This window comes from Ranitomeya imitator, chromosome 2 (genome assembly GCF_032444005.1).
Source record: "Ranitomeya imitator isolate aRanImi1 chromosome 2, aRanImi1.pri, whole genome shotgun sequence".
In the NCBI taxonomy this organism is placed as follows: Eukaryota; Metazoa; Chordata; class Amphibia; order Anura; family Dendrobatidae; genus Ranitomeya; species Ranitomeya imitator.
Window position 1 is genome coordinate 319,674,214 of NC_091283.1, and position 20,700 is coordinate 319,694,913.

A 20,700-nucleotide genomic window follows, 5' to 3' on the forward strand; every position below is an offset into this window, starting at 1 on the left:
CTGACTGTTTCGGATAACATGAATTTAGGGTTTTTTTTTTGTCTAGTCTCGCTTGAATATAGGTCAATATTAAATAGTCTCCTGATGAGTCGCCTTTGGTGAGGATGATGAAAGCCAAAGAAATGAGAGGCTTGGAGAGTGAGTGTGTATACGTCACCTCACCCTATATACTGAACTGTGGGGTACATGTTTTTTCTATTAGTCACCTACTGACTAACCTTCAGGGGGTAAATTATGGGTATAGTTTTACATTGGAATTAATAAAGTTTAGTTTTATCCTTTTGTCAGCAAACATGAGGAATGACAAGATATAACCCATTTAAGAAGATTCCATTTTGGTTAAAACTATTCCAACATTCTGAACATAAAAAAGGCTTTTCTCTATGTGACGTCTCTGATGTTTATTAACAGATGATTTGCAAGTAAAATATTTCCCACATTAAGAAAATGAAAAAGGCTTCTGCCCTGTGTGACTGCTCTGATGTCTAACAAGAAGCGCTTTCCATTTAAAACATTTCCCACATTCTGAACATGAAAAAGGCATCTCTCCTGTGTGGGTTCTTTGGTGTAAATCAAGACTCCCTTTCCTGTTAAAACATTTCCCACATTCTGAACAGAAAAAAGGCTTCTCCCCTGTGTGAGTTCTATTGTGACTAACAAGATGCCCTATCTGACAAAAACGTTTCCCACATTCTGAACAGGAAAAAGGTTTCTCCCCTGTGTGGGTTCTTTGGTGTTTAACAAAACTCTCTTTGTGGGTAAAACATTTCCCACATTCTGAACATGAAAAAGGCTTCTGCCCTGTGTGAGTTCTGTGGTGAACAACAAGAACTGATTGCAGGTTAAAACATTTCCCACATTCTGAACATGAAAAAGGCTTCTCGCCCGTGTGAGTTCTTTGGTGTACAACAAGAGAGTTTTTGACGGTAAAACATTTCCCACATTCTGAACAAGAAAAAGGTTTCTGCCCTGTGTGAGTTCTCTGGTGCTTAACACAATTTGATTTATTGTTAAAACATTTTTCACATTCTGAACATGAAAAAGGCTTCTCCCCTGTGTGAATTCTCTGGTGCCTATCAAAATGTGATTTCTTGTCAAAACATTTCCCACATTCTGAACATGAAAATGACTTCTTTGCTTTAGGAGCAGTTTGTTTTTTAATGCCTCTTTTGTGACTTTGATTTTCCTTAGTAGTCAGTAATGAATGAGAAGACAGGACCTTTTTCATAGGATCAGATGACAGATCTTTGCTGTGAATGGATGATGATATATCTGGAGTCATGGCAATCACTTCAGTTGTATCCTGTAGGATCTCAAGATAATCAGATTTAAAAATTGAAGTTGTCAGCTGTCCCTCTGATCTCCTGGTACAGTCATCTGCTAAGATAAAAAAAAATTAATAAAATATCTTTGAGCTTTATATTATTGAACATTTCTACTTAAACTGTCCATAAAAATGGCAAGCTACGTAAAAAAAATATTTATCAAAACAATGACAGTTCACAGACTAATAGAAAACCTTGTTGGATGACCCAGTAGTGTGTGGTGTTCAACTGTTCATTCTGCCTCCCAAATATCGAATATCTCAGAAAAAATAAGTCCCCACTCAGGTCCATCATCTGTCAATGGAAAAACAGAGGTTCCCACACCACTAGTGGCTCAAAGGCTGTTGAAAAGCAACAGGGTTTCTATAAAATAATCCAGCAAAATCCGCTTTCACTTCTGAGTCTTGCAGTGTGCTCAAACAACATTTACGATCCCTGTATTTATCAATATTATAGTGAGAAGAATCCACTAAAATTGCGGTGTGTGTCTCCTGGAGCACAATCTGGGCACTATGTACTGGGTAATAAAATGGCAAATAGTAATTTTCACTCTCCAACATCCACTGCTCATTGGGACCCCCATGTACCTTATAATGAGGGGATTCCGTCGCACAACACTTCCTATGACCCCTGCCTTCATCGAGACTGAATTGATTCAGGTCCTGATGACGTCAGCGTCACACCAGCCAATGAGACATATCACTAGGAAAGTTTGAAATAGCAACTAACTTTCCCGGGTGCCTCATAAAAACGTTGTTTCTCCTCAGATCTCCTGTCAGTGAGAGATTAGAGGAGAAACAGTGTTACAAGTGCTGCTGGCAACAGCCGTGTCAGTCAGCGATCTTGTTATAAATTTAAAAAAAAAAAAAAAACAGTTAAGGCAGGTTAGGGTTAGTGCTATAGTTAGGGTTAGGCCTCTTTTCCACTTGAGAGAAAAAAAAACGGTCCGATTTACGGACCAAAAAAACGGATGTGACGTATGCGATTGTCATGCGATTTTTTTTTTATCGCAACATCCGTATGACATCCGTATTGCTGTCCGATTTTAACGCACCGCTGTCCTTTGAAAAGCCGGTAATTCAGCGCAGTTTACAGTAAAATCACACTGACAGGTTAGATTAGAGTAGATCTATACACATAGAATAGGTATGTATACATATATATATGTCAGGGAGACACCTATATATTTACATTTAATGCAGCGCTAGATAGCTTAAAAGCCGATAATTCAATTGCTGGCTTTTGCTATCTCCTTCACAAACCCGACATGATATGAGACATGGTTTACATATAGTAAACCATCTCATATCCCCTTTTTTTTGCATATTCCACACTACTAATGTTAGTAGTGTGTATCTGCAAAATTTGGGCGCTCTAGCTATTAAATTTAAGGGTTAAATCGCGGAAAATATTGGTGTGGGCTCCCGCGCAATTTTCTCCGCCAGAGTGGTAAAGCCAGTGACTGAGGGCAGATATTAATAGCCTGGAGAGGGTCCATGGTTCTTGGCCCCCCCCTAGCTAAAAACATCTGCCCCCAGCCACCCCAGAAAAGGCACATCTGGAAGATGCGCCTATTCTGGCACTTGGCCTCTCTCTTCCCATTCCCATGTGGGATATGGGGTAATGAAGGTTAATGTCACCTTGCTATTGTAAGGTGACACTAAGCCAGATTAATAATGGAGAGGCGTCAATTATGACACCTATCCATTATTAATCCAATTCTATAAAATGGTTAAAAAAAACACACACACACACACACACACATTATTACAAAGTCTTTTAATGAAATAAAGACACAGTTTGTTATAATATTTTATTATACTGATAACTGGGAACTTTTCAGAATATTTTCCCACACTCGAGTTCATATGAGGACATCCAGCAGAGGGCGCATCACCGCGACTGAAGGTAACTACAGGTCATTGACCTACATTCCATTCATTCCCGGGGTTTTACAGCCAGGAGCCCAGCTGCATTAGCAGAGCTCCTGGGTGTAAAATTAGTTGACCCCTTCAGATGGATTTACAGCGTGCGATGAGACTGATCATCGGAAGGTATGGGATATTATTGTTTTTTTATTTTACCTTTTTTTACAGAACGAGGGTCTTCAGGTGGATTACCAGTATAATAAAATATTACAACAACCTGTGTCTTTATTTCATTAAAAGACTTTGTAATAATGTGTGTGTTTTTTAACCATTTCATACTATTGGATTAATAATGGATAGGTGTCATAATTGACACCTCTCCATTATTAATCTGGCTTAATGTCACCTTACAATAGCAAGGTGAAATTAACCCTTCATTACCCATATTCCACCCCTACACGGGAATGGGAAGATAGTTGCCAAGTGCCAGAATAGGCGCATCTTCCAGGTGTGCCTTTTCTGCCAGGGGGGCCAATAACCATGGACCTCTCCAGGCTATTAATATCTGCCCTCAGTCACTGGCTTTACCACTCTGGCGGAGAAAATTGCGCGGGAGCCCACACCAATTTTTTTCCACGATTTAACGCTTAGCTAGAACGCCCAAATTTTGCACATACACACTACTAACATTAGTAGTGTGGAATATGCAAAAAAAGAGGGGATATGAGATGGTTCACTGTATGTAAACCATGTTTCATATCATGTCGGGTTTGTGAAGGGGATGGCAAAAGCCATTACCGGCTTTTAAGCTATCTAGCGCCGCATTAAAGATTATATATATATATATATATATATATGATTTATCTTTAATGCGGCGCTAGATAGCTTAAAAGCCGGTAATGGCTTTTGCCATCCCCTATATATCTCCATATATATATCTCCCTGACATATATATACACAGTGGGGCAAAAAAGTATTTAGTCAGTCAGCAATAGTGCAAGTTCCACCACTTAAAAAGATGAGAGGTGTCTGTAATTTACATCATAGGTAGACCTCAACTATGGGAGACAAACTGAGAAAAAAAAATCCAGAAAATCACATTGTCTGTTTTTTTACATTTTATTTGCATATTATGGTGGAAAATAAGTATTTGGTCAGAAACAAAATTTCATCTCAATACTTTGTAATATATCCTTTGTTGGCAATGACAGATGTCAAACGTTTTCTGTAAGTCTTCACAAGGTTGCCACACACTGTTGTTGGTATGTTGGCCCATTCCTCCATGCAGATCTCCTCTAGAGCAGTGATGTTTTTGGCTTTTCGCTTGGCAACACGGACTTTCAACTCCCTCCAAAGGTTTTCTATAGGGTTGAGATCTGGAGACTGGCTAGGCCACTCCAGGACCTTGAAATGCTTCTTAAGAAGCCACTCCTTCATTGCCCTGGCGGTGTGCTTTGGATCATTGTCATGTTGAAAGACCCAGCCACGTTTCATCTTCAATGCCCTTGCTGATGGAAGGAGGTTTGCACTCAAAATCTCACGATACATGGCCCCATTCATTCTTTCATGTACCCGGATCAGTCGTCCTGGCCCTTTTGCAGAGAAACAGCCCCAAAGCATGATGTTTCCACCACCATGCTTTACAGTAGGTATGGTGTTTGATGGATGCAACTCAGTATTCTTTTTCCTCCAAACACGACAAGTTGTGTTTCTACCAAACAGTTCCAGTTTGGTTTCATCAGACCATAGGACATTCTCCCAAAACTCCTCTGGATCATCCAAATGCTCTCTAGCAAACTTCAGACGGGCCCGGACATGTACTGGCTTAAGCAGTGGGACACGTCTGGCACTGCAGGATCTGAGTCCATGGTGGCGTAGTGTGTTACTTATGGTAGGCCTTGTTACATTGGTCCCAGCTCTCTGCAGTTCATTCACTAGGTCCCCCCGCGTGGTTCTGGGATTTTTGCTCATCGTTCTTGTGATCATTCTGACCCCACGGGGTGGGATTTTGCGTGGAGCCCCAGATCGAGGGAGATTATCAGTGGTCTTGTATGTCTTCCATTTTCTAATTATTGCTCCCACTGTTGATTTCTTCACTCCAAGCTGGTTGGCTATTGCAGATTCAGTCTTCCCAGCCTGGTGCAGGGCTACAATTTTGTTTCTGGTGTCCTTTGACAGCTCTTTGGTCTTCACCATAGTGGAGTTTGGAGTCAGACTGTTTGAGGGTGTGCACAGGTGTCTTTTTATACTGATAACAAGTATAAACAGGTGCCATTACTACAGGTAATGAGTGGAGGAAAGAGGAGACTCTTAACCCCTTTACCCCCAAGGGTGGTTTGCACGTTAATGACCGGGCCAATTTTTACAATTCTGACCACTGTCCCTTTATGAGGTTATAACTCTGGAACGCTTCAACGGATCCCAGTGAATCTGACATTGTTTTCTCGTGACATATTGTACTTCATGACAATGGTAAAAATTCTTTGATAGTACCTGCGTTTATTTGTGAAAAAAACGGAAATTTGGCAAAAATTATGAAAATTTCGCAATTTTCCAACTTTGAATTTTTATGCAATTAAATCACAGAGATATGTCACACAAAATACTTAATAAGTAACATTTCCCACATGTCTACTTTACATCAGCACAATTTTGGAACCAAAATTTTTTTTTGTTAGGGAGTTATAAGGGTGAAAAGTTGACCAGCAATTTCTCATTTCTACAACACCATTTTTTTTTTAGGGACCACATCTCATTTGAAGTCATTTTGAGGGGTCTATATGATAGAAAATACCCAAGTGTGACACCATTCTAAAAACTACACCCCTCAAGGTGCTTAAAACCACATTCAAGAAGTTTATTAACCCTTCTGGTGCTTCACAGGAATTTTTTGAATGTTTAAATAAAAATGAACATTTAACTTTTTTTCACAAAAAATTTAATTCAGCTCCAATTTGTTTTATTTTACCAAGGGTAACAGGAGAAAATGGACCACAATCATTGTTGTACAATTTGTCCTGAGTACGCCAATACCCCACATGTGGGGGTAAACCACTGTTTGGGCGCATGGCACAGCTCGGAAGCGAAGGAGCGCCATTTGACTTTTCAATGCAAAATTGACTGGAATTGAGATGGGACGCCATGTTTCGTTTGGAGAGCCCCTGATGTGGCTAAACATTGAAACCCCCCACAAGTGACACCATTTTGGAAAGTAGACCCCCTAAGGAACTTATCTAGAGGTGTGGTGAGCTCTTTCACCCACCAAGTGCTTCACAGAAGTTTATAATGTAGAACCGTAAAAATAAAAAATCATATTTTTTCACAAAAATTATCTTTTCGCCCCCAATTTTTTATTTTTCCAAGGGTAAGAGAAGAAATTGGACCCCAATAGTTGTTGTACAATTTGTCCTGAGTAAGCTGATATCCCATATGTGGGGGTAAACCACTGTTTGGGCGGATGGGAGAGCTCGGAAGGGAAGGAGCGCCGTTTGACTTTTCAATGCAAAATTGACAGGAATTGAGATGGGATGCCATGTTGCGTTTGGAAAGCCACTGATGTGCCTAAACATTGAAACCCCCCACAAGTGACACCATTTTGGAAAGTAGACCCCCTAAGGAACTTATCTAGAGGTGTGGTGAGCACTTTGACCCACCCAGTGCTTCACAGAAGTTTATAATGCAGAACCGTAAAAATAAAAAAATCATATTTTTTCACAAAAATTATCTTTTCGCCCCCAATTTTTTATTTTTCCAAGGGTAAGAGAAGAAATTGGACCCCAAAAGTTGTTGTACAATTTGTCCTGAGTGCGCTGATACCCCATATGTGGGGGTAAACCACTGTTTGGGCGGATGGGAGAGCTCGGAAAGGAAGGAGCGCCGTTTGACTTTTCAATGCAAAATTGACAGGAATTGAGATGAGACGCCATGTTGCGTTTGCAGAGCCCCTAATGTACCTAAATAGTAGAAACCACTCACAAGTGACACCATTTTGGAAAGTAGACCCCCTAAGGAACTTATCTAGATGTGTGGTGAGCGCTTTGACCCACCAAGGGCTTCACAGAGGTTTATAATGGAGAGCCGTAAAAATAAAACAAAATTTTTTTCCCACAAAAATTATTTTTTAGCCCCCAGTTTTGTATTTTCCCGAGGGTAACAGGAGAAATTGGACCCAAAAATGTGTTGTCCAATTTGTCCTGAGTGCGCTGATACCCCATATGTGGGGGGAAACCACTGTTTGGGCGCATGGGAGGGCTCGGAAGGGAAGGAGTGCCATTTGAATGCAGACTTAGATGGAATGGTCTGCAGGCGTCACATTGCGTTTGCAGAGCCCCTAATGTACCTAAACAGTAGAAACCCCCCACAAGTGACACCATTTTGGAAAGTAGACCCCCTAAGGAACTTATCTAGATGTGTGGTGAGCGCTTTGACCCACCAAGGGCTTCACAGAGGTTTATAATGGAGAGCCGTAAAAATAAAACAAAATTTTTTTCCCACAAAAATTATTTTTTAGCCCCCAGTTTTGTATTTTCCCGAGGGTAACAGGAGAAATTGGACCCAAAAATGTGTTGTCCAATTTGTCCTGAGTGCGCTGATACCCCATATGTGGGGGGAAACCACTGTTTGGGCGCATGGGAGGGCTCGGAAGGGAAGGAGTGCCATTTGAATGCAGACTTAGATGGAATGGTCTGCAGGCGTCACATTGCGTTTGCAGAGCCCCTAATGTACCTAAACAGTAGAAACCCCCCACAAGTGACCCCATATTGGAAACTAGACCCCCCCGGGAACTTATCTAGATGTGTTGTGAGAACTTTGAACCCCAAGTGTTTCACTACAGTTTATAACGCAGAGCCGTAAAAATAAAAAATCTTTTTTTTCCCACAAAAATTATTTTTTAGCCCCCAGTTTTGTATTTTCCCAAGGGTAACAGGAGAAATTGGACCCCAACAGTTGTTGTCCTATTTGTCCTGAGTACGCTGATACCCCATATGTTGGGGTAAACCCCTGTTTGGGCACACGGGTGAGCTCGGAAGGAAAGAAGCACTGTTTTACTTTTTCAACGCAGAATTGGCTGGAATTGAGATCGGACGCCATGTCGCTTTTGGAGAGCCCCTGATGTGCCTAAACAGTGGAAACCCCCCAATTATAACTGAAACCCTAATCCAAACACTCCCCTAACCCTAATTCCAACGGTAACCCTAACCACACCTCTAACCCTGACACACCCCTAACCCTAATCCCAACCCTATTCCCAACTGTAAATGTAATCTAAACCCTAACTGTAACTTTAGCCCCAACCCTAACTGTAGCCCTAACCCTAGCCCTAACCCTAGCCCTAACCCTAGCCCCAACCCTAACCCTAGCCCTAACCCTAACCCTAGCCCTAACCCTAGCCCTAACCCTAGCCCTAACCCTAGCCCTAACCCTAACCCTAACCCTAGCCCTAACCCTAGCCCTAACCCTAACCCTAGCCCTAACCCTAGCCCTAACCCTAGCCCTAACCCTAGCCCTAACCCTAGCCCTAGCCCTAACCCTAGCCCTAACCCTAGCCCTAACCCTAACCCTAACACTAGCCCTAACCCTAGCCCTAACCCTAGCCCTAACGGGAAAATGGAAATAAATACATTTTTTTATTTTTCCCTAACTAAGGGGGTGATGAAGGGGGGTTTGATTTACTTTTATAGCGGGTTTTTTAGCGGATTTTTATGATTGGCAGCCGTCACACACTGAAAGACGCTTTTTATTGCAAAAAATATTTTTTGCGTTACCACATTTTGAGAGCTATAATTTTTCCATATTTTGGTCCACACAGTCATGTGAGGTCTTGTTTTTTGCACGACGAGTTGACGTTTTTATTGGTAACATTTTCGGGCACGTGACATTTTTTGATCGCTTTTTATTCCGATTTTTGTGAGACAGAATGACCAAAAACCAGCTATTCATGAATTTCTTTTGGGGGAGGCGTTTATACCGTTCCGCGTTTGGTAAAATTGATAAAGCAGTTTTATTCTTCGGGTCAGTACGATTACAGCGACATCTCATTTATATCATTTTTTTATGTTTTGGCGCTTTTATACGATAAAAACTATTTTATAGAAAAAATAATTATTTTGGCATCGCTTTATTCTCAGGACTATAACTTTTTCATTTTTTTGCTGATGATGCTGTATGGTGGCTCGTTTTTTGCGGGACAAGATGACGCTTTCAGCGGTACCATGGTTATTTATATCTGTCTTTTTGATCACGTGTTATTCCACTTTTTGTTCGGCGGTATGATAATAAAGCGTCGTTTTTTGCCTCGTTTTTTTTTTTTTTTTTCTTACGGTGTTTACTGAAGGGGTTAACTAGTGTGCCAGTTTTATAGGGCGAGTCGATACGGACGCGGCGATACTAAATATGTGTACTTTTATTGTTTTTTTTTTTTTTTTATTTAGATGAAGAAATGTATTTATGGGAATATTTTTTTTTTTTTTTTCATTATTTAGGAATATTTTTTTTTAATTTTTTTTACACATTTGGAAATTTTTTTTTTTACTTTTTTACTTTGTCCCAGGGGGGGACATCACAGATCAGTGATCTGACAGTTTGCACAGCACTCTGTCAGATCACTGATCTGACATGCAGCGCTGCAGCCTTCACAGTGCCTGCTCTGAGCAGGCTCTGTGAAGCCACCTCCCTCCCTGCAGGACCCGGATCCGCGGCCATCTTGGATCCGGGACCTGGAGCAGGGAGGGAGGGCGGCAAGACCCTCGCAGCAACGTGATCACATCGCGTTGCTGCGGGGGGCTCAGGGAAGCCCGCAGGGAGCCCCCCTCCCTGCGCGGTGCTTCCCTGCACCGCCGGCACATCGCGATCATCTTTGATCGCGGTGTGCCGGGGGTTAATGTGCCGGGGGCGGTCCGTGACCGCTCCTGGCACATAGTGCCGGATGTCAGCTGCGATAGGCAGCTGACACCCGGCCGCGATCGGCGCCGCTCCCCCCGTGAGCGCTGCCGATCGCATATGACGTACTATTGCGTCCTTGGGAAGTAGGGCCCACCCCCCATGGACGCAATAGTACGTCTGATGGCAGAAAGGGGTTAAAGAAGAAGTTACAGGTCTGTGAGAGCCAGAAATCTTGATTGTTTGTTTCTGACCAAATACTTATTTTCCACCATAATATGCAAATAAAATGATAAAAAAAAACAGACAATGTGATTTTCTGGATTTTTTTTTCTCAGTTTGTCTCGCATAGTTGAGGTCTACCTATGATGTAAATTACAGACGCCTCTCATCTTATTAGGTGGTGGAACTTGCACTATTGCTGACTGACTAAATACTTTTCTCTGTGTATATATCTACTCTAATCTAACCTGTCAGAGTGATTTTACTGTACACCGCGCTGAATTGCCGGCTTTTCAAAGGACACCGATGCGTAAAAATCGAACAGCACTCGCATGGTGCGAGTGCTGTACGTTTTTTTTAATCGCACCCATTGACTTGCATTGGCGAGTCTCAGTCCGATTGCGGCTGAGAAAAAAAATCGCAAATGGAATGTCACCTATTGAATAACATTGGTCCAAGTGCAATCCGATTTTTTATCGGATTGCACTCGTCCGTTTTCCTCGCAAGTGGAAAAGAGGCCTTAGTGTTAGTCTAAAGTTAGGGTTGATGTTAGGCTAAAGTTGGGGTTATTGTTAGGCTAAAGTTAGGGTTATTGTTAGCCTAAAGTTAGACTTAGGGTTTATTCTAAAGTTATGGTTAGGCTAAAGAATTAGGCTTTTCTCAATTGTCTCCTCAATAATTTATTCACGTCACATCAGTTTTCTATTCCCGGAAAAAAAAAACAAATAAAGTGGCCCGTCAGCATGAGGCCGGTTTCACACGTCAGTGTCTCCGGTATGTGAGGTGACAGTTTCCTCACGTACCGGAGATACTGACACACGTAGACACATAAAAATCACTGCATCTGTTCAGATGTCAGTGATTTTTTGCGGACCGTGTCTCCGTGTGCCAAACACGGAGACATGTCAGTGTTCGTGGGAGCGCACGTATTACACGGACCCATTAAAGTCAATGGGCCCGTGTAAAACACATACCGCACACGGACATTGTCCGTGTGCAGTCCGTGTGCCGTGCAGGGGACAGCGCTACATTAAGCGCTGTCCCCCCCCACTGGTGCTGAATCCGCGATTCATATCTTCCCTGCAGCAGCGTTTGCTGCAGAGAAAATATGAATAATAGTGTTTAAAATAAAGATCTATGTGTCCCCCGCACTCCTGTTCTGAAAATACTCACCCGCCTCCCTCATTGGCTGTCGCTGCTTCCTGGTCTGGCCGCATCTTCTCCTGTATGCGGTCACGTGGGGCTGCTCATTTACAGTAATGAATATGCAGCTCCACCTCCCATAGGGACACATAGATCTTTATTTTAAACACTATTATTCATATTTTCTCTGCAGCAAACGCTGCTGCAGGGAAGATATGAATCGCGGATTCAGCACGATGCAGGGGACAGCGCTAAACTTTAGCGCTGTCTCCTGCACGGTGCGTGTGGTACCCAGTGGGCACACGGGCGGCACATGTGTGCCGCACGTGTGCCACACTGATGTGCCGCCACGTGAGCACACGGACACGGATAACTCCAGTACCGATTTTATACGGTACTGGAATTATCTGGACGTGTGAAACCGGCCTTATAGTGCAAAGGAGGCTTATGCACTAGTGATGAGCGAGTGTACTTGTTGCTCGGGTTTTCCCGACGACGCTCGGGTGACCTCCGAGTATTTGGTATTGCTCTGAGATATAGTTTTTATCGCCTCAGTTGCATGATTTACGGCTTCCAGATAAGCTGAATACATGTGAGGAATGCCTGTTTGTTAGGGTATTCACACATGTATTCAGCTTATCTGGAAGCAGTAAATCATGCAACTGAGGCGATAAAAACTATATCTCTGAGCAATAACAAATACTCGGAGGTCACGCGAGCAACGAGTACACTCGCTCATCACTATTATGCACTTTTATGTTCTGACAGTGAAGAAAGTGCAGTGCCAGATGGCGATGTGGATTTCGTGGGCTTTATTAGCAGTGACAGTGATAGCTCAGAAATGTGCAATGATTCTGGTCCATCCTCACACGCATGGACCAGTACAAGAAGAAGGACAAATAGCGCTTCCGGAGAAAAATCTCCAACTCAAGGAACAATGCCCAGTACTAGCGCTGTCCCTAGTGCTCGTGAATTGGCGCACACCAATGTCCAAGAGGCTTCGGATTCGGCTACTCCAGTCATCCCTAATTTTAATGCCATTCCTGGTATAAATGGGAGGCGAAAATTTTGGACCGATTAATTTATTTAATTTGTTTCTGACAGATAGCTTGCTGGAGCATATTGTCCTACAAACAAATTTATATGTGTCCCAATTCATCAGCCAGAATCCACGCTCCTATCATGCTAGGTCAAATTTATGGACACCAACTAAAATCCTAGAAATGAAAACATTTTCAAGACTTACATTCGCTATGGTGCTTGTTAAAAAAAAAAAAAAAAGAGCATTCGTCCAACCGCCCTGTTCAAGCCACCCCTATGTTTCCTGCCATTCTTCCTAGGACCCATTATGATATGCTTATAAGATTTTAGCATTTAAAGGACAACAGTCAATGCCTGCCCAGAAATGCCCCAGAACATGACAGAATATTCAAAATCAGACCCTTCATCGAAGACATGACAGAAAAGTTCTTAAAGCTTTAGACCCCAACAGAAAACATTTCCATGGATAAGTCCCTTGTAAAATTCCAAAGACTGCACCTCAAGCAACTTATTCCTTCTAAGAGGGCCAGGTTCGGAATAAATCTCTATAAAATGTGCGAGAGTTCAACAGGATACACATCAACTTTTCGCATTTATGAGGGCAAAGATAGCCAACTAAACCCACCAGGATGCCCTACTTATCTGGGGACATCTGGAAAAATCGGGTGGGAGCTGATAACTCAATTTTTACAAAAAGGCTACAATCTGTATGTTGACAACTACTACACCGGCATACCTCCATTTAAAAGCCCGGTTGAACATAACATGGGGGCTTGTGGGACCATTCGCAAAAACTGTCAGGGGTTTCCACAATCAGTGGTCAATGAAAAGTTAAGAAAGGGGCAGACAGGTGCTTTACACAATGGAGAGCTGCTTGCCCTTAAGTATAAGGATAAAAAAGATATTTTTATCCTAAGCTCGATCCACACAGATGCCACAAGGGCCACTGCAGACCAACAGGGATCCACTACTCCAAAACCTGTGTCTGTCATTGACTACAACAAATATATGGGGGGTGTGGACCTTGCAGACCAGGTTCTACAGCCATATCAGGTATCAAGAAAATCATATATCTGGTATAAAAAGTTAGCCATTTATTTGTTTCAGGTGGCCACATATAATTATTTTGTGTCATATAAAAAAGCCGGAAATGCAGATGCTTTCTTTGATTATCAGAAAAAGGTAATTGAAAATCTTGTTTTTGAAAATGTTGTCCCCGCCAATCTTTTAGAATCTGAAGATGTCAGAAGGCTCACTGAGGGACATTTTATTGCACTCATTCCAGCAACTGAAACAAGAAAGAACCCCAGAGAAGATGTTGTGTATGTTCCAAGAGAGGAATGAGGCATGATACCCTTATTATTGCCCACAATGCCCATCATTGCCAGCCTTATGCCTCCACGACTGATTTAAAATCTTCCACACAGAACCACGTTTTTAAACTGTTTTGACATTCAAGCATTTGGTTTATTTAGTGACAGACACATTTTAGTAGAGCTGACTTAACAATTTCCGGGGGTAGGTGGGGGGGATGTCTCCGGAGATACAAGCTGGGCACAATATATTGGGGCACTACAATTACATTTTCGCAATTTTTGCTCTAAAACTTCCACTACGTGTCTCTGGAAATCATCCATGTAGTGAAAATGGTCACTATATCCATAGATGAATTCCTAGAGGGGTGTCATTTCCAAAATGGGGTCACTTCAGGGGATTCTGTTGTTCTGGCATTTAGCGGTTCTCCAAAGTGCCATAACAGCAGAATCCCCCCTGAAGTGATCCCATTGGGAAATGACACCCCTCTGGGAATTGGAAATGACACCCCTCTGGGAATTGGAAATTACACCCCTCTGCTAATTCATTTATGGGTGTAGTGACCATTTACCTATCTACCTATTTTCCAATGTAAAATCTGGGGTTAAAACAACATTTTTATTTTTATATTCGTTTATTAAACAACAACAACAGAATTAAGACATATATGGTTGGCAAATATTCAAATCAGGACATATACAATCAGCATAATATCCATGAAATAGCAATAAAAGTGACATAAGATATTACAACATGTCTAAAGCAGTTACTTAAAACTCAAAAACCCTAAAACAAACCCACTGCCATAACAATCTCCATCCCATTAATACTTCAGATTGTGAACCAAGTGCGAACTAATGCAAGATCCACCTTAAGTACTATCAATTTGGAGCTGGAACATTACCGATGAGATGACATAGTAAGAAATGATGAGTTCCATGCATCCCAGATTTTATTAAATTTCCCTAAGCAGCCCCGATTGTGGTATAAGGTTCGTTCATAAAGTATAATTGAGTTTACCAGCTCAATCCAGGCTCTGAAAGATGGATGTGTATTACCCATCCAACGCAGGGCTATTATTTTCCTTGCCAAGAAAAGTGTCTCTCTCAAAAGAATTTTAACATGGTGTGCCCAAATCTCTTCCTCCAAGACTCCAAACAGACATACTAACGGATTCAGGGGAACAGGAATGTGTACAAGGGAGGACAACAATGAGATCACCTCCTTCCAGAAAGATAAAATAATTGGACAACCCCATACCATATGAATAAAGTCTGCATCTATTGTGTGGCATCTGGGACATTCTGAAGATTGAGGCCACCCTATTTTAAATAATCGCAGCGGGGTTAAATATGATTGATGTATTATATACATTTGGGTCATCTTGTTGTTGGCCGAGGGAGAAACCCTAGTTGGGGACTCAAGAATTGTTTCCCAGTTCTCTTCCTGAAGATCGGGAATCAGAAGCTTCCATTTTTCTTTAATTGGTAATAAAACAGAGTCAGCACCCGTGGATAGCATATATGTATATAGTGCAGAGATAAGGCCATGGGGTCCCTGCGATTTAAGGATCCCTATCAATGGGAAGGATGATATTCGTTGCGTCTCATTTATACTATACATATGTGATTGGATCGCTGTCCTAAGTTGCAAATAGCGAAAAAACTGAGGTTTAGGAACATTATATTTAGTTTGCATTTGTTCAAAAGACAACATAACTCCCAGTTCATATAGATCATTAATTGAGAAAACACCATATGACATCCAGAACTGAGCAGAGGGGTGATTCAGTAATCCTGGAAAGTATTCATTATTCCATAATGGCATCTCAGCCACAGTTCCATTAAAGTGGATTACTTTTTTAACCTGTTTCCAAATCAGTCGTGCCAGCCGGAGTAGTGGCAGTAATCTAGGGGAATGGAATTTATTTATTTATAAAAAACCCAACGGGCAATTAATCCTTGCAGCATGAATCAAATGGCTCTCTGAGTTCGGTAAACATTCCCCAGGCATCCATTTGCCCAACGCTCTAAGCTGTCCAGCTAAATAGTACAAAAAAAAATCTGGTAGCGCTGCTCCTCCCATTTGTTTAGATCGATGTAGGGTGGATAACTTAAGTTTAGGTCTAGCCTTTCCCCATATAAAGGATGACGTTCGAGAGTTTAGGCTCGAGAAAAAGGATTTAGGAACCGGTACTGCGCTGTGTTGGAGGAATAATTAAGTTTCGGAAGCAATATCATTTTAACCAAATTTATACGCCCAGATACGGCCAATTGTAATTTACTCCAGATAAGGAACTTATGCTTGACTAAGTCTAACAGTGGAAGAATATTAAGTTGTAGATCAAGTCTACTGCATTGTGGTATAAATATTCCCAAGTATTTAAAATTAGATACTACCGGTAATGGGGATAATGTTTCAAGACGGTCTAGTGGGGCATGGGCAAGAGGCATCAAAGCAGATTTATCCCAGTTAATGTGTAACCCCGATCGTTTACTAAATCCATCTATGGTGGTGATCACATGTGGCAGCGTCTCCTCCACGTCATCCATAAAAACTACCATATCATCCGCATATAGACCAATGGTGTCTGTGCGATCTGCTATCCTAATGCCCTTAATAGCCAAAGTGGATCTCATGCGTATCGCTAGCGCTTCAATTGCGAGGGTGAAGAGGGCCGGAGAGAGAGGGCATCCCTGGCGGGTATCCCTTTCCAAGGAGAATGTGTCAGAAATGGAATTATTAATAATAATCCGGGCCTTAGGTTTCAAATATATTGCGGAAATCCATTTTTGAAATTTAGGACCAAATTTATACCTCTGTAAACATGCAAATAGGAAAGACCATTCTAGAGAGTCAAAAGCCTTAGCTGCGTCCAGCGAGGCCATGGCCCACTTATTTTCCAATACCAGCGAGCTATATTGAGCTATGGATTGCACTCTCCTGATATTAATATATGTACTCTTACCCGGCATAAAACCAGTCTGGTCTGGGTGTATTATATCTAATATTACCATATTTAATCTAGTGGCCAGGATTTTAGTAAAGATTTTGTAGTCCACGTTAACTAATGAAATGGGACGATAAAATCCACATTTCAAAGGGTCCTTACCATCTTTTTTTAAAACTATAATAGTTGCTTCATAATAGGAGTCTGGCAAGGAACCCCCTTCCCAGATGCCCTGGAATACTTTCAAAAGAATAGGTGCTAGAGTGTCTCGATATTTCTTATACAACTCCATGGGAAATCCATCTGGACCGGGTGCCTTCCCAGAAGCTAAATCTGCTATGGCCACATTTATCTCCTCAAGAGTAAAATCTGCGTCTAAAGGTACCTTCACACTCAGCGACGCTGCAGTGATACCGACAACGATGTCGATCGCTGCAGCGTCGCTGTTTGGTCACTGGAGAGCTGTCACACAGACAGCTCTCCAGCGACCAACGATCCCGAAGTCCCTGGGTAACCAGGGTAAACATCGGGTTACTAAGCGCAGGGCCGCGCTTAGTAACCCGATGTTTACCCTGGTTACCAGCGTAAAAGTAAAAAAAAAAAACACTACATACTTACCTACCGCTGTCTGTCCCCGGCGCTCTGCTTCTCTGCACTCCTCCTGCACTGGCTGTGAGCACAGCGGCCGGAAAGCAGAGCGGTGACGTCACCGCTCTGCTTTCCGGCTGACCGACGCTCACAGCCAGTACAGGAGGAGTGCAGAGAAGCAGAGCGCCGGGGACAGACAGCGGTAGGTAAGTATGTAATGTTTGTTTTTTTACTTTTACGCTGGTAACCAGGGTAAACATCGGGTTACTAAGTGCGGCCCTGCGCTTAGTAACCCGATGTTTACCCTGGTTTCCAGTGAAGAAATCGCTGGATCGGTGTCACACACGCCGATCTAGCGATGTCTGCAGGGAGGCCAGCGACGAAATAAAATTCTGGACTTCCCTCAGCGACCAACGATCTCCCAGCAGGGGCCTGATCGTTGGTCGCTGTCACACATAACGATTTCCTTAACGATATCGTTGCTACGTCACAAAAAGCAACGATATCGTTAACGATATCGTTATGTGTGAAGGTACCTTTAGGAGGCCTGTTGTGTACGGCTCAGAGTAGGGAATTCTATGTCTGATAAATAATTTAAACAGTCTAAGGTGTCAAAATTCCCCCTGGAGCTGTATAGTTCTTTATAAAAGTCATGAAAGCAATGAAGTACGTCATCTGTCGAGGTAGTTATTGAACCATCTGGTTTCTGAATCCTAAGTATAGTATTAGATGTGCGATGCTGGCGCACCATAAATGCTAGAAGTCTACTAGACTGGTTTCCTAGTTCAAAGTACGCCTGACGAGTAAAAAACAGTTTGCGCTTAGATTTAGTGTCAGTATATTGGCCATGCAGTCTATAAGAAAGTAACCATTCAGCTCTGTTTGCACTCGTTTGATTAGCTATGTATGCTGCCTCCGAGTCTCTCAGTCGCCTCTCTATATCATTATCCTCCTGTGAGGTCCTACGTTTAATGTATGAGATTGTAGAGGATAGACAACCCCTCAGGTATGCTTTAAGGGCATCCCAAAAGACGTTAATATTATATGGTTCCGAGTGAGATGAAATAAAACAATTCAGTTGGTCTACAGTCCTGTCACTGGACTCTATCAGTTTCAGCCAAAATGGATTTAACTTCCAGACTATATTGTTCCTCGTGTGGCCAAATCTAAGTTTAAGGATTACCGGGCTGTGATCTGAAATGCCCCTACTTCCATGCCTCACCTCACCCACCCATACCGCCAAGTTACTAGATCCGAAAATATAATCTAACCGAGACAAAGTACGTCTAACAGATGAATGGCAAGTAAATTCTTTGACTTCTGGATGGTGCGTTCTCCATAAATCTACCCAACCAGTGCCCTCCATAAGTAGTGATAACCTAGAAGGAGAGGAGGTCTCTTCTGAGACCATGTTGTCCAATCTAAGCCTATCCAGGCTAACATCCATTACCAAATTAAAATGTCCCATGCACATAACATGTGCGTCTGGATAACTTAAAGTAAAGCTTATCGCCTTTTTAAGAATTAACATGCCAGCCGGAGGGGGATTATATATACACATTATAACGTAGTCTTTCGAATTCACCATCGCATGTTCAAATATAAAGCGTCCTTCTGGATCTCTTCGAATCTCCCCAACCTCCCATCTAACATCTTTGTGAATTAATAAAGAAACCCCTCTGGAGTAATTAGTGTGGAATGCATGTACAGACCACTGCACCCAGGGCTTTTGCACATATCGAGCCGAATCCCTGGTCAGATGTGTTTCAACCAGAGCTATAATATGGGGATGATAGCGGCGTATCTGTGAAAATACTTTCACTCTCTTTCTGGGTGTTCCGAGACCTCTCACATTCCAGGTCATACACGCAATATCAGATGCCATACCCCTTCATCCAGACATAGTATGCATCGTCACACCAAACACACTTCTTGCAATTAACAGAGAGAATCATGGCAGCAAATCCTATGAAAACAACAACTGACAAACTTTGAACAACAAGAAAAAACAAAAAAACATTTCACAAGGGAGTAAAGTTTCCTACTCCTATCACCATCCAAAAAAGAGGGTACCATCTCTGAGCACAGAGTCCGGTAAAGGTGGTTTCTTGGACGTCAGCGGAAGGAGCTCCTCTTACCAAAAAGGAGAAGAAAAAAGTGAAAGAAAACCCCCCCAGAATGAGGAAGTTCCATTTCTTATATACCCATATCTAGAGGCGGCAAGCAATTTAGGATTTTTCCCCCCTCCCCCACTTGCTCCCACACGAGACCGCATCCATTCCTCAGCCTCCGCTGGGGACGCAAAAAAAAGGAAGAGCCCTCATAAACAACGCGAAGCCGAGCCGGATAAACTATTGAATAGAGAATATTCTTTTCTCTGAGTCGTTTCTTTATCTCCATGAATTGAGCTCGTTGTTTTTGGAGTTCCATTGAGAAATCAGGAAACAATGAAATAGTGGCATTATTAAATTTAATGGGGCTTCTCTGCCTTGCCATGCGAAGTATAGTATCCCTGTCTCTACAGTTAAGGATACGCACCAAAAAGGGCCTCGGCTGAGTGCCCGGAGGAAGAGGCTTAGTAGGTACCCTGTGGGCCCTCTCCACAGAGAACGTTGAGGAGAATTCATCTCCTAGAGTATCTTTGAGCCATTTCTCCAAGAATTGCTCGGGCTGCTGACCTTCTGAGCGTTCGGGTAGCCCAATAATACGGATATTATTCCGACGCAGTCTGTTCTCTAGGTCATCCGCCTTCTGCCTCCAAGCATTTATAGAACCAGATACTTTGGTCAATTTGGTCTCCATAGGTATGGATTTGTCCTCCAGGATAGATACCCGTGATTCAATTTCCGTAATCCGGCCACTCATGGTTTGCATATCTTGTCAGAGGCGTCCCACCTCGGAGTGTACTTCCTCTATCTTCCCAGACAGGGATGTCCTAGTTAAGGTTATAGCTTGCATCAGTTGCTCAGATGCCTGTTTTAAAGTTAAATCCTCCTGATCCTCCCCCTCCTCATTATCTGAAGTGTGATTTTTCTGTTGGCCTGGAGATTTGACCCCGGATAAATTGTCTTTATGTGGTCGTGGATTGTCTGCTGGGTCGGTTCGCACATATTTTTTCAATTTATCAGTTGCACTCAAATTCCTTGAGCGGTCCATAGTGAATGTCTTAAGACCACGATTCGTGACACTTTAGTGGAATGCAGACAGAATGAGCCTAGCGTGCCAGAGTATACTTGTAGAGGGCACCTGCACTCAATGCAGCTATGGAGCCTGCAGGCTCAGCAAAACAGTGCACTGTAAAGTTAGTAGATTGTTGCAATTATGGCCCCAGGGGAGGGGAGGGGAGGGTCAGGGAATCCAGGCTAAGAAC

The 20,700-nt window shown here is 42.5% G+C and overlaps 1 protein-coding gene across 5 annotated transcripts in view; it reads right to left on the reverse strand.

Moving 5' to 3' along the window:
- Positions 1-386: 386 nt before the first annotated feature.
- Positions 387-20,700, reverse strand: part of LOC138663465 (oocyte zinc finger protein XlCOF7.1-like) — an 87,479-nt gene continuing 67,165 nt past the window's right edge. For 3 of the 5 annotated variants that reach the window (XM_069749682.1, XM_069749680.1, XM_069749683.1), the window contains exon 7: positions 387-1,380. In XM_069749682.1, the coding sequence (XP_069605783.1) occupies positions 440-1,380 (941 nt within the window). In that variant the 3' untranslated portion in view covers positions 387-439. The remainder of the gene's footprint in view (positions 1,381-20,700) is intronic. The other 2 variants (XM_069749684.1, XM_069749681.1) reach the window with 1 other exon arrangement.